Source organism: Pteropus alecto, unplaced genomic scaffold (assembly GCF_000325575.1).
Source record: "Pteropus alecto unplaced genomic scaffold, ASM32557v1 scaffold105, whole genome shotgun sequence".
Lineage (NCBI taxonomy): Eukaryota > Metazoa > Chordata > Mammalia > Chiroptera > Pteropodidae > Pteropus > Pteropus alecto.
The window spans coordinates 38,137-51,774 of record NW_006436294.1 but is presented as its reverse complement, the minus strand read 5'-3'; the positions used below and the strand labels follow the sequence as shown (position 1 = coordinate 51,774).

The following is a 13,638-nucleotide window of genomic DNA, read 5'->3' as shown; positions in this document are numbered from 1 at the left end:
GAAGAGCGTGTTCCTTTCCAGATAAGTCGCCAGCTTTGAAACAAACGTGTAACATAGGGACTCGTCACAGAATTCCGCCAGAAATATTACAAACACTTGAAGTAAACTATGTCCGGTTTCTGTGTATTAAATTTCTTAGCTCACTTACTAAATATTTGTAATATTTAGTTTAAATTCAAGGATTAAAATAAGATAATTTAAAAGAATTCTTCAGCTTTTTCCTTCTAAATTCAAATGTTAAGACTTGTCAGTTTACTATTCTAAATTATAATATTGATTATTTACTTTGAAATAGCGCCTCTAAAATACATCAGTAGTATTTTAGACCAAGTTATATATAATCTGAAAAATCTTTTATCTCTTTTGGTATCCTTCGTATCAGATTTATTTATTCATCTGAAACCTAGAAGTCTTATTAGTCAGAACTCTTTTAGATGCAAATGACTGAAACTCAGTTCAGCTAAACAAGGAGAGATTGAAAGAAACGAGAGTATCTTAAAATCAGAGGAAGATATCTGCAGCTAAACTGAGGGAAATGGTAGCTGGAACTTAGGAACGAATGGAAACAGAAATTAATTATTTTAGGGCACTCTCTTTGACTCTGCTGCAAGGTGGCTTCATTCTTTCATGACAGACTGGCTTCTCTATGGCAGGAAATAGGGCTGCCACACCCTCTGAAGCCTCACATTCCACAAGTTTTGCTGCTGGGAACACTGGTCCTCTAGGTCAGGGGTTCCCCACCCCCGAGTCGTGGACCAGTACCGGTCCATGGCCTGTTAGGGACCGGGCCGCACAGCAGGAAGTGAGTGGTGGGCTGGCGAGCAAAGTTCATCTGTATTTGCAGCCGCTCCCCAGCACTAGCATCCCCGCCTTGGCTCCACCTCAGATCATCAGGCATTGGATTCTCATAGGAGCACCGGTCCCTGGTGCCACAAAGGTTGGGGACCGCTGCTGTAGGTCAGTCAGGTTCTACAATAGCCATAGCGATAGCAATAAATAGACTGGTAGGCATTGTACTAAATGTTTTGTTTCTATTAACCCATTTATGGGTTTGCAAACCCTCTGAGTGGATGTGTATTATTATGTACATTTTATGGATAAGAAAACAGGCATGGAGAAGTTAGGAATCTTGGCTAAGGTCACAGAGCTGCGAAGTGGCAGAGTTAGGGTTTGAACCCAGGAATTAGCCAGAACTGACAGTTAGCCACTGTGTCACATTCATTGAGATAAATCACATACAGGGGGTGGAAGGTTTTGCTTTGTTTCGTTTGGGGCTGAAGAGTTCCTATGCACGACAGATAGGGCTTTAATTTTTTTATTTATCCTTTATAAAGGTAAACAACTGATAATATTATAATGAACTGTTTTTGTCCACAATCGGGGTGGCCCACACAGTATCTTCACTGAGTGCTGTGTGCCGGAGAGACTTTCTGCACTGGATTGTACTACATCAGTGGTTCTCAGCCAGGGGTACTTTGCCCCCCAGGGGACATTTGGCACTATCTGGCGTCATTTGGGATTGTTAAAACTTGTGTGATGAGTTACTACTGGCATCTAGTGTCTTACAGGCTCAGGAAGCTGCTAAAGACCCTAGAATGTGAGACAGCACCCCTGCCCCTGCAACAAAAAACTTACACGGCCCCCAGTTTTAGTAATGCTGAGACTGAGAAACCTGGACTAGGTAAACTGAGCTGTTTTCAAACTGAGTCTGTATTCGGGATGAAGAGGTAAGGAAGTCTGAATCTTTGTGTGTGTGTGGAGCGTGAAGCAGGATAAGGGATAGAGGGTCACTTTAGGCTGGAGCGCCTTGAGAGGAGGACTAGGTAGTGAAAGAAGTTTGCAGAAGGAGTTGTAGGAAAATGGAGCAGACAAACTTGGCTAGTTTCAGGGTTTTCCCCGAGGACCTACTGTGTGCGTACAAGTAAGAAGGTAAGGAAACCTCCTCTCTCCCTTTTCCCTCCCGTACCGGGTGATGGTCTAATTTTAGGACAGCCTTTCACAGTGTTCATGACAAAAATGGGCTTTGTGATTTACTCTGATTTATAACATTGAAATTGATTGATGATTTGAGGACTCTGGTTTGTGTGAGAAGGAAATAGAGCCGTTATTGTTTTTTAAAAGTATTTTGTGATTCTTGGGTTACAGTGATAACAACAGCCAGTATTTATTAAATACCCTCTGTGTGCCAGACACTGTGCTAAGTCAGAGGGCTGACTCTCACTGAACTCTTGTAATAACTCTTTAAGGTAGTGACTACAATTATATATATTTTACTGATGAGGAAAATGAAAATGAGTCCCAGGATGGTTAAGTAGCAGTCTCGAGGTCAAACAGCTAGTAAGCTAGAGTTAGAATTCTTGTTTGAGTCTGTAGACTAAACACGCTTAACACCAAGTGGCGTGCTGCCTTTTTCCTTTTAAAGACAATTAATTACAGTCTTTTCTCGGGCTTCTTTTTCATTTACAGTTGACGTTTTGATAACACTAGGTAATTCTTTGTATGTTTGGTTCTTGCTAGCGAGGGAATTTTTATGTGTTTAGAAACAGTCCATACATATTTGAAATACTCTATTTCCAAGTCATTCCTTAAAAAATCTATTGAATAAATTTAGTAACCAAATTGAAGTAATTATTTAGATGTGATGATTTTGGGAAAGTGCTTTTATTTTCCTTATATATCAAAAGTTGCTATTACTAAACTTTTTACTATGTATAAGGTAATGTGAAATAGTTCCCCTTTAGTTTTTATCTCAGCTTATCCGTTTGTGTATAACATTGTACAGAATCTTTCCGGTGAAATTCTGTACAATAGGGATTTTCATACCAAAAATAAGATAGATCCCTACCTCTTCCATTGGGGGAGTATTGTTTTCAAAGAGAGGGGCCCCTTCATTATTTATCGTATTTGTGAATAAATTAGATGACTTTTCACATTTTCTAAGAAATGTGTGTTCTAGTCCATCAGACTCTGACCTCTAAAGCAAATAACTGTTTATACTGTTATTTCCTCTTTGGGAAGTTTAAAGTTAGCCTTTTTCTAGGGAACAGCACAGGTGGCCAAAGTGCTCTACTTAAACTTCTTGTAATGAGGGGTGATAATAAGGTGTCTATTCTGTTATTTTGTTAAATTGTTATTTTTATGTTTTGCTTTCATATATGCCAGCAATTCCATATTGAGAGAAAAAGTACTGAGATTGGGGGAGGGGAGGCGATGGGATGCGAGGAGTCGGTACCTGTGTTACCCTCGTCTTCCTTCCCTGTAGTTACTGCAGCCTCCAGGCATCCTGGGTTCCTGGCACCACCTTCCACCTCATCCTCACTGAGTCATGGCAGATTCTTGGGCAAGGTTTATGCCAGTACCGTATTTTTACTGTTTTTCCTCTGTGAATCCACTAAATTGTGATACTTGCTGGCTCATTTTGTACTGGTTTGCTATGTCAGCATTTAAGCTAAACTATTTGTATTGTTGTATATAGTTGATATTGTTGGATAATCTGTGAGTTAAATCATTAAAAGTTTGGTTAATCTTAAGAGTATTGAAGATGTAAAAAACATTGGTTTATGTGTGGTAAATTTTTAAGCAGGCCAATAATTGGACTCCCTTCAGTCTTTAATGGTTAAATGTGGTTTGAATACTGTCTTCCTGTATTCCCAATAGAATTTGATCTGCAGAAGGAAAATATCCCTATTATTTAAAAATAATGTTCTCAATATTTACTTATTTGATGTTAATTTACATTGAGAAGGTATGCCTCACGTTTTAAAGGGGTAACGCTCGCATAATCAGATGTAAATATTGCAAGTTACATGTAAAAGTCTAATCTTTTTACAGTCTTGCTTTATGTAACTTTTTTGATACGTGGAAAAGAGGGACAAGAGCTATAATCTTAGAGCCAAATGTGCTTTCGCTGTTCCAAATTTTTAATGCCAGAAGCATCTAGACCTGCACCTACCTGTTGGTAATTATGAGCAAGCCAGCCTTTGCCGAATCCCAGGCCTCTGCTTAAAATTTTTTTACTGGAACTAAATGATGTTGCCATTTTTATTTTTAGGTTTGCTGGCATGGGTAATCTCATTAAGGTGCTAACCAGGGACATAGACCACAATGCAGCACATTTTTTCTTGGACTTTGAAAGTAAGTCTCTTTAGCCCTTCACAGCTGGTGTATAATGGTAAAGGTGAAAGATGAATTATACTCACACCACAGTGAAGGCCAGCCAGAGTATTTGTTAATAAAATATGGAGATTCAAAGTTTGCATGATTTTTTTCTTAATCGTAGGCAAACATCACCATCATATGTATAATTCTTTAGTTTTTCATTTGCTAAAATCATGTTGAGTCTGTAGCCAGTGATGTCCTTTCATTAGTCCATGAAGCAAGTAGCCTTATGATGAATATTCTAATAGTATGCCTTAGTGACTATGCTTAAAATCCTATGATAATTTTATAAGAAATCAGAATTGTGCTGCAGATCCAGAATCAATACTTAAATAACCTCCACAAATTAATAACCAAATTCAGTTAGAAATATATGCTTTATTTAATGACATACAGGAAGTAGGTTTAATTTTCTGCTATTTAAAGATAAAATGCAAAGGTGAGCTGTGGCCAAAACTCTTGATATTTGGCTTTGAAATAAATTGTTGTTTCAATATAATATTAAACAAGATTACATGTGAATAATTCTTGATCAGAAATTTCTTTTTCAGAATACTAGCACTATTGGAATACTTACAGAATTTTTCATTATAAGGCCATTAATGAAACTTGTCTTGGGAGAATTTGGAGAAGAATTAGAGCAACAGTTGTGCCATTGTGTACGGGAAAACCACATTTCACCTCTAGGTCCTACATATCAGCACGTTGAGAACCCGGCCGGTCGCTGTCTGCCAGAGCACAGGCTGGGTAACCTGAAGGACGAATTCATGGCCTAATGAACATTTTCCCTGTTACTATTTTTTAACAAATTTCAGATGTTCTTTTTTTATAAAGGGATATTTTCTCTTTTCTCATTCTTGTCTTGACAGGTACCTTAACATGGGGAATCTTCTTAAAGTTTTGACATGCACAGACCTTGAGCAGGGGCCAAATTTTTTCCTTGATTTTGAAAGTGAGAAGATGATTTTATATCTATTTCTCTTTGCCTGCAGTAGACTGCGTTTGTCTTGCACTAAATGAATGTTTCCACTTTGCCATCTTTTTAACTGCTTTGCATGACTGAGCTATGAATTGCTTGAGTAAAATTTCTGGTGCCTTCTAGAACTGGAAGTCATTTTATAGATTAAATTGTGATAAAATGCTTTCATTTGAATTTTTATAAGAGATTCATATCTCTTAGTTAGATATTATTTTATAATTTGAGATCTCTAATGAAAACATTTGAGATTCTCTAATGAAAAATATTTTATAAAAAAATTTTGGTAGAAAGGAAAAATGCTACTTCAAGATTTGTTAATAGGCAATATTTGGAGAAAAATTACTAACTCTATAGCTATTGAAGTATTTTAATACAAATCTGTTCATGAAGGCCATTCAAAGCTCAGTAATTTGGGCATAATATTAAAAGGTAAGTGTGAACCTTAATTATTTAATCTTTGCAGATAATTTGAAAAGTTAAGAAATAATGTATTTATTTCGGGAATTCATCTTTCGAACTCTAACTAAAAAAGAAAAATAATGGGTTCACAGACCTTTAAGTAATTTGCCTTCTGTTTGTTTTGTGTTGCATGACCTATTGTAATGGTCTGAGAGTGGCAGGTAAGTGTCCTCGACCCCATGCATGCTGAGAAGCTTGCTCTTGTGGCTGTCAGTATCGCTTTCGCTTGTCTGGTTGTCAAATTGAAAACAATGATATTAAATGGGTGTTTTAGTGTGAATGTTGCTCTTTTCACTGATCATTAGAAAATTGTTAGGAAGGGGTGAAGAGAGAGCCTATAGGTCGTAACATGTGATCCTTTCCATCATTACCTACGATTCAAGCATTCGAACAGATTTTTATTTTTATTTTTATTTATTTATTTTGTGAACAGATTTTTAAATACTTGAAATTTGAGACCTTTTCTGATTTTAGAAACAAAGAAATCCTTTAAAATAATCCGTAGGGAGTCATTGCCTTTCCATCAACTTCAATTTAGTTTATGCGCTATTATGCAATTCACTCTACTTTATAGATGATGTATATGTATATTTTTTTCTTTGAGCCAGGACAGGTCATATGAACACATCAGTTTGTAGCGTATCTCCATTTTATGGAATCACTGATGGTCTCTGATGGTTTTCTCCTTCTGTTACGTTCCTATCAGTGTCTGTGTGGTCTGGGTACTGCCTGCAGGCGAGCGAAGAGTGCGAGTGTCAGTATTGGGACCATGGGAAATTGTTGGGTCTTTAGGGCAACATGTAGCTAAAAGGATATTGGTTTTCTTGACCCTTCTCAACAATTTACCAATGCTATTTAAAGTGCATGTTTAGCATGAATTTAATCAGCTTGGGGATTTTGAGCAGATTGCTGACTTGAAGATTATTCTTTCAGATGAGACAACTTACATTAGAGCTGTATTTTAGTTTATTTGCGTCTGTTTCAAACTTGGTCTTGTATATTTTTCTGTTATTCTGTTTCCTTTTTACTCTTTATCTCAAATTCCTTACATTTGCAGATCTTGGCTTTGATAGAGTCAAGATCTTGTTCAAGACTTGGCACTTGATCTTTTTATAAACCTAGCATTATGTTGTGGTCAAGTGAGAAAGAATTTACTGTAGTTTAATTTAAAATATTATCTGGCCTTGGTCTTCCACTGGGAGGGTGGGGCGGGAAGAGGTTGGATCATCCTTAAAATTTAAATAGCTAATTTAGTGGCAGGAAACGGTTAAAATGTCTAACAACAACAACAGTCACCAATAATGAAGAACTACATGTAGTGTTAACTTCTTAAAGGCAGTTATAAATTTTAAAATGCTCTTTTTTGCCTATAATCAGCCAATGTAGAACTTTTGATTTGATGCTTACTGGTATACGGTAAATGAAATTTAGTCAAAACATACTGTATACTAGGCCAGAGTTTGTTATTTCTTATTTAGATTTTAAAATGTTTTCTTTTGATTCTAACATTAGAGTTCTCTTTAATCAGTTTTATCTCTCATCCATTTGTATATTTATCTTCATTTTTTTTTTTTTTTAGAAATTTGCCTTTGTAGAAGTTTACTTATCCTTAAGATATTCGAGTGAGCGACCTTAGCCCTTCAGATAGATTCTCTTTTGAACTGTTTTATACCAGGCTCAAATTGCCAACACAGTTGATTTGCCAGTTCCTTATGGTTACTGAGAATAAAGCCACATTTTTTTATTAAACTATTTAGTATTACATTGTCTATTTTTAGATGATGAGTAATGTTCAGGTTAGCAGAGTAATTTAGTTTTACTATTTCCATCATTCTAATTGGTTAAATCTAGCTCAGTGTATCTCCATGATTGGGCAACTGTAGCAATAATTCCATGCCGGCATTTTGCCAGTATTTTTCAGGCTGTATACAAATCAACTGTTCTAATACACATTAAACATGATTTGGTGGCATCCTGAAGTTTACAAAATAAAGACTATGTCTTTATCGTAAATCATTACTCCCTTAATTTACATTTGCGCACACACAAGTGCTGTTTTTCACTTCAGTGGACATTTGTGGCTTGCCACCTCCGAGACACCAGCAAGTAGGTTGTGGGGATGCAAAGATAACTAAGATACAGTCTCTACCTTGGGGATTTCGCAATCTAGTAGCATAGATAGAATTAATAATTTTCTTTACATAATTTACATTTAAGGTATAGAGCAGGAAAGGATTAACCTTACCTAGCAGTGAGTAGATTGGGCATCATGGAAGACTTTCTGATGATGACATTTGAGTTGGGTTATAGAGGATGAATTAGAATGTTTCAGGCTAATTTAGTGAAGGACATCGTAGAAGGGACATGTACAAAGGCCTTAAGGCATGGAAGATGTACAATGGCCTTAAGACAGTCTGTTTATTGAAATGTTATCTGTTCTTGAGGTAGTAGAAAGCAGGTCTTTTTCTTAAAACAAGTTATACCTATATGATGATTTTATTTTAAAAATAATGATTCAGTTAAAATATAAGCTCGGAATCTCCCCATACAGTCTGGTGGCAGTTATACTAATGACAGCATTAGTTCACTAATTGTGGTTCTTGGGAGAAAAGGGGACTTTTATTTATTTATGTTTATTTCCCTTCCCAACCTCAGCATAGTGCTTTATAAATGATGAAGTTCAGCATTTGTTTATCTTGATTTACTTATCTTCAATTAGACCAAAGTAGGAGAGTAAATATGGGCGGATATTCGCAAATGAGAAATAGTCTTACCTTCTCTGATCTTTGTTTTTAGTGCCTTTCCATTTAGTCATACATTTCCTCTAATTCTGTGTCTTTTGTGTTACCTGTTCTCCCGTTTTAAAAATATTGATACCCACTTTTTTAGTCTAACTTAATTTTTCCATTTTACTTTTTGCATATTTTCAATTGCTTTTGTCCTGTACTTTGAAATATGTTTATTCTAGTGGCATTTTCATATATTTATTTTTCTAAAATGATAATAGGACTTTATTTGTTCAGAGATACAAATGCATAAAGTCTCTTTTAACTCATGCTGGAGGCACATTGATATCTCTGTACCTTCTCATCATTCAACAGATATTATAGAAAACCCACTAGGTACTAAGTTTACATTGTGTCCAGTAGTATGTACTTACATCGATGTCCCTGCCTCGATGAGACTTGAGATAGAATGTCAGTGTTTACTGAATGAATGCAAGATTGAAGCAGAAAGAGCCCTTATACAATTATATTTTTATGTGACTTTTTAGTTTTTTTCCTTTCGTAGCCGATCTTTGCCTCCTTTTGAACCATAACGACTTCAATTTTAGCCATTACTTTCAGCGACTCTTCTATAGGAAACCGGTGTGAAATGATTAAAATATTTAGTTTTACCTTCAAACAGTAAGGACAACTGAAATATGCTGTAATTTCCCTCGAACAGCTTTTAAAAAGAAGCTCCATGAGTAATCACTGTGCCTGCTCTCAGTAGTAGACACATAATTTTGCAATCAAATGAACGTCCTTTTATTAGCTGGCTAAGGGATACGTTTTTCTTCAAGTAATAACATCTTTCATTCTTTGCTGTGAAAAATCAAAGTGACAAGTCTTGGGTTCATTATATGATACCATTTTCTGCGAACATGCTTTCCCTTACACAGTCTCCCCGCCCTGGATCCCGCCCCCTCGCATGGCTCGCTGTCGGTGGAGCGCTGCTTACCCGTCTGCTCTTTCCCGTCTGTCTTCATTTCCGCAGCAGTCTTCAGCAGCTTTCAAAATTATAACTGTGACTCTCCTGTGACAGTCTAAAAACTGTTTAGTCAGTGTGGTGCTGGGCGTTTTTTCCACCCTTAGGGGAAACTGAAATATTCATTTTTAAATTTCTTGGTACTTATTAAGTTTTTAATAATTATTAATCACTTACAAGGTCTATTTAAATCTACATGTTAAGTATCTTTGTATATAAGTCTCAGTGTCACATTTTCTGTTAACAACTAGTCACCACACCAAAAGTGCATAGTTCAGTATTTGCAAACTTTACAAATACCTTTTAATATATGAAAGTCAAAATATTAGTGTTTGTCATGAATTCCCTCTTCATGAATTTAAACTATGATATGTGTTTACTATTGATGTTATGTCTGTAGTTTCACAATCCATATGAAATAGTTTAAAACTGCTGTTTTTGCATGTAAAAAGTATTTTTCTCTTCTGCACCTGGTGTAAGTATAAACGTTATGACGTGTACTTTTTAAATGTGTGTGTCTAACTCTTACTTTGGAGAATATAGTCTGGCTAAATGTGGAAGGATATTACTGCTAAATGATGACAAATTGATTTTTAAAATATCGTTTAGCAGAGACTCATGGACATGGACAATAGACTAGTGGTTACCAGAGGGAAGCGGGGAGGGGGAAGAGGAGAGGTAGAAAGGGTAGAGAGGGTCAAATATGTGGTGACAGAAAGAAGTCTAACTATGGGAGGTGAACACACAGTGTAAATATATATACACCTTCCTGTTAAAGTGTACGGATGAAACTTACTGGATTTCCTTAACCAATGTCACCATTAAAAAAAACTAATAATTAATTAATTAAAACCCACAAAATAAAATAAAGTATCATTTAGCTACAATATCATTGTTTGCTCCCAATAATGTCTTTATAATTTTAGATAAATTTTTTTAAAAAAATTTAATTTTTCAATTGGCTCCTCCTTTGTAATTTTTTTGTCATCATGTTTTCATTCAAAACAGTATATGATTTCTGAAAAGAAATTTGAAAAATAAAGGAACAGATATGAGAACACAAATTCTTAAGTTGGCTTTGCACATAAATGTTATTTTATTGTTTCTGTAGTACTATTTTAAGTACGTCAAAATTAAAATTTGGTACTGTAATTGTTGATTTTAGAAAATACGTGGTATCTTTTTGACTAGTTGGCAGGTTTAACAGGTGGATTTGAATTACGACTTGCTCCAAAGCAAAATAAAGTTATAGTTTTTAGGCATCTGGACTCCTGGTTTCAAGTGTGAACTAAAAGATTCTTTAAATTTCCTAAGGAGAGGAATATAAATAGATCAGTGTGTATCTGTGGGCAGGTGGAATGAGTGGGCACAGAAAGTCAAGATACTACTTTTATATGATTGGTCAACAAAGAGATTTACCAGAAATGTTCTTAAATCCCATTATATAGATTTAGACTGCCTCCCCTATCATAACAAAATTTTAGCAGGGAGGCATTCTGCCAGCATAATTCCTCTCTGAAACATTATTGTAATCATAATGGTTATAATTTTAAGTGCTTTATGCCTTCTGTAGTATGGAATGTGGCCTAGTTGGAAAGAGTTAAGAAAAACTGTTTCCTCACAGAACATCCATTTTTCTCCAAAAAAAAAAAATAATAAAATAAAATTTATTAAATAAAAAAGATTTATCCTTAGAGAAACAAATGACCATGTTATTTAAAAACAGAATTTCTGTTACCTAGAGTCTTGCAGAGAGAATTCCAGATTTAGTCATGGATTGACATATGTTTCGTGGCTAACACTACAGGTGGTGGAATGCCCATATGTTTGTCTTCCTGATTACGCTTTTTATAACTAATTCTCCCTGCGTTTTTCTCTCACTCAGCATCAAGGATGTAGGGACTCAGTTTTTGCTTCAGTATTGAAAAATTTCAGTGATGACACTGTGGCCTAGTAATTCCGGAGCAGTTTCATAATTTGAACTCTACTCAGGAACCTTGACTTTGTGTTCATCGGCAGAAAAGTTCATGAGCACACTATTTAAATGGTCCCTAGAAGAGAGGAGCATCTAAACACTATTCTTTTAAAACAGTTTTTAATTTTTTATATGAAATTTAGTCATTAAAATGAACTTTATAGGAAAGGAAGGTCACTTCAGTCTTAAACCATAGGTGAGCAAGATATAATAACTTCCATTTCTGTTATATTAAAATAGATCATTACTCATGAATTTACCATCATTACTGATAGTGATGAAAATAGTAGAAAGTGATTATTAATTCCATCACAATTAAAATTTTGAATTATAATTCTCAAGTTCAGTTAATATCCAAGTCATGATTTATAGCTTAAGTAAATAGTACAGTTTGGTGTTCCCGTGCTGCTTTGTGACAGGAACTTGAGGCTAGTTGAGCAAGTGTAGAATTATGGAAAAATTCTAACAAGTGCAAAGTTAACATTGAATAAAATGTTAGTCGTCTTTAGAAATTTGGATTGCTTAGAGTTATACATGTGCTAAAAAAAATATGATGTGACTGTGCATTTTCTTGTGCTTTCCTGTTATTTAGATGCCCAGCCTACAGAGTCTGAGAAGGAAATTTATAATCAGGTGAATGTAGTATTAAAAGATGCAGAAGGCATCTTGGAGGACTTGCAGTCATATAGAGGAGCTGGCCATGAAATACGAGAGGTAAAGCATAAACATTTTCCAGTCAAATAAAATTTACTGTTTTAATCTCTCTTGTTTTCTGTACTTTAGAATTCTTTGATTGCATATTAAGTATTATATTTAAAGGAAGATCACTTGCATTATTTCAAAAGTGGTTGCAATGATACAAGAGTAAAGGGAAAACAGTGTTCGACAAATATGTGATTTATGTATGTTATGTATTTTTTTGGTTGCTCTCACACCTGCATCCATGGGGGTGGGGGGGAGACCATTTGTCCTTTCTTTGGAAGGGAGGAGAGAACGTAACTTTCTTTGGCTTTCTTGTTCCGCCGGTCTATTTTTTCAGCTCCTAAGCTTTACAGAGAAAGCTGAAATCATCCATGTTGCCCGGACTGCCCCTGGCTCTGTCTGATGGTGACTTTACACCACAGAGCAAATGTCTGCTGGGGTCTTCCTCAGCTTTCTTCTCCCAGACCTCCGAACTTAACCAGGTTTCATTCCATTCGTCAATTTTTCCATTTCTTCTATTTTTCAAAAGAAGCTATGTCTCTACTACGCCAAGGCTGACTTCTCTACCCCTGTTCTCCATCTTACTCTGGAACCTGACTCTTTACGTATTCCTTTCCTTAATTTCATCGTCTGTTTTTTCTCTTTTATTGACTTCCTTCCCTCCGCATCTGCACGTTCTCAGGTGCCCTGCGCTGCCAGAGAATCTCCCCAGCCTCTGTCTCCCCACACGGCTCTCGAAGGCGCAGCGCACACTGCGCTTCGTTCCCTCCCAGCCCTTCTGTTTCTGTGGATGTCCTCTGAACCTAACGGCACCAACGCCACCAAGGACCAGTCTGCTGGCTTACAGTTCATACTCAGTTCGATTCCTCTGATGGCGTTTGGAGGACTAGTGAAGGCAGAAGGAAGTGCAGGCACCAGAAGATGACAATTCAAGAAATGCGCTGGGCTAAGTGGCCACAGGTTTTGTGATTGGCTGGATGTTTACTATAAAGTAGAAGAGAGAGTTTACTGACTCTTTGGTTTCCAGTTTAGTTGGTGTTAACCATTAATGAGGGAAATTATAGAGAGTGTGAATCTGTTTTTTGCCTCTCCCACGCTGAACTCGTTCCCTGAATGTCTCACACATGTACAGTTCCTTGCCTTTGTTTCTGTCTGGAATATGTCCTTCCTTTTTTCTTTTTCTGTTCAATTTCTGTCCTTCCTTCAAATCCCAGTTATCTCTTACTTCCCTATATCCCTTGCCGTAGTACTTTGCATATGTTTCTTTTATAACTGTAACTTTTTTTTTTTAAACCATTGAGATTTGATGTTATTCTCTTCGCTGCTGTACCTCCAGCTTGAGGAGAGCAAACTGGGTTTCTTATTTTTGTGTTAGCAGCACCTAGTGCAGTGCTTCATAAGTAGTAGCTGTTGAAGAAATAATAACTACAAGAGCTTTAGATTAACCTTGCCAATGTCCTTGCTTAAAGAAAAACTTTAAGTTTATTCAGTAAATGAAGGCATGTAACCATTTCTGTGAAATTTCAAGTTCTCTAAACATTTAAACATACTTCGAAAAAGAAAACATTTATGGAAGCAGAAGATTTTAAATGATTAACTAAGCAGGATCTTAATT

At 36.1% G+C, this 13,638-nt stretch overlaps 1 protein-coding gene across 4 annotated transcripts in view; it reads left to right on the top strand.

The window, feature by feature from the left end:
• FAM49B (family with sequence similarity 49 member B) overlaps nt 1–13,638 on the top strand; it is a 94,329-nt gene that overhangs the window by 57,230 nt on the left and 23,461 nt on the right. Inside the window, exons 2-4 of one of the 4 annotated variants that reach the window (XM_025047605.1) lie at nt 4,052–4,134; nt 5,028–5,110; nt 11,914–12,035. In XM_025047605.1, coding sequence (XP_024903373.1) covers nt 5,038–5,110; nt 11,914–12,035 — 195 coding nt within the window. In that variant the 5' untranslated portion in view covers nt 4,052–4,134; nt 5,028–5,037. The remainder of the gene's footprint in view (nt 1–4,051; nt 4,135–5,027; nt 5,111–11,913; nt 12,036–13,638) is intronic. The other 3 variants (XM_006912919.2, XM_025047606.1, XM_025047607.1) reach the window with 3 other exon arrangements.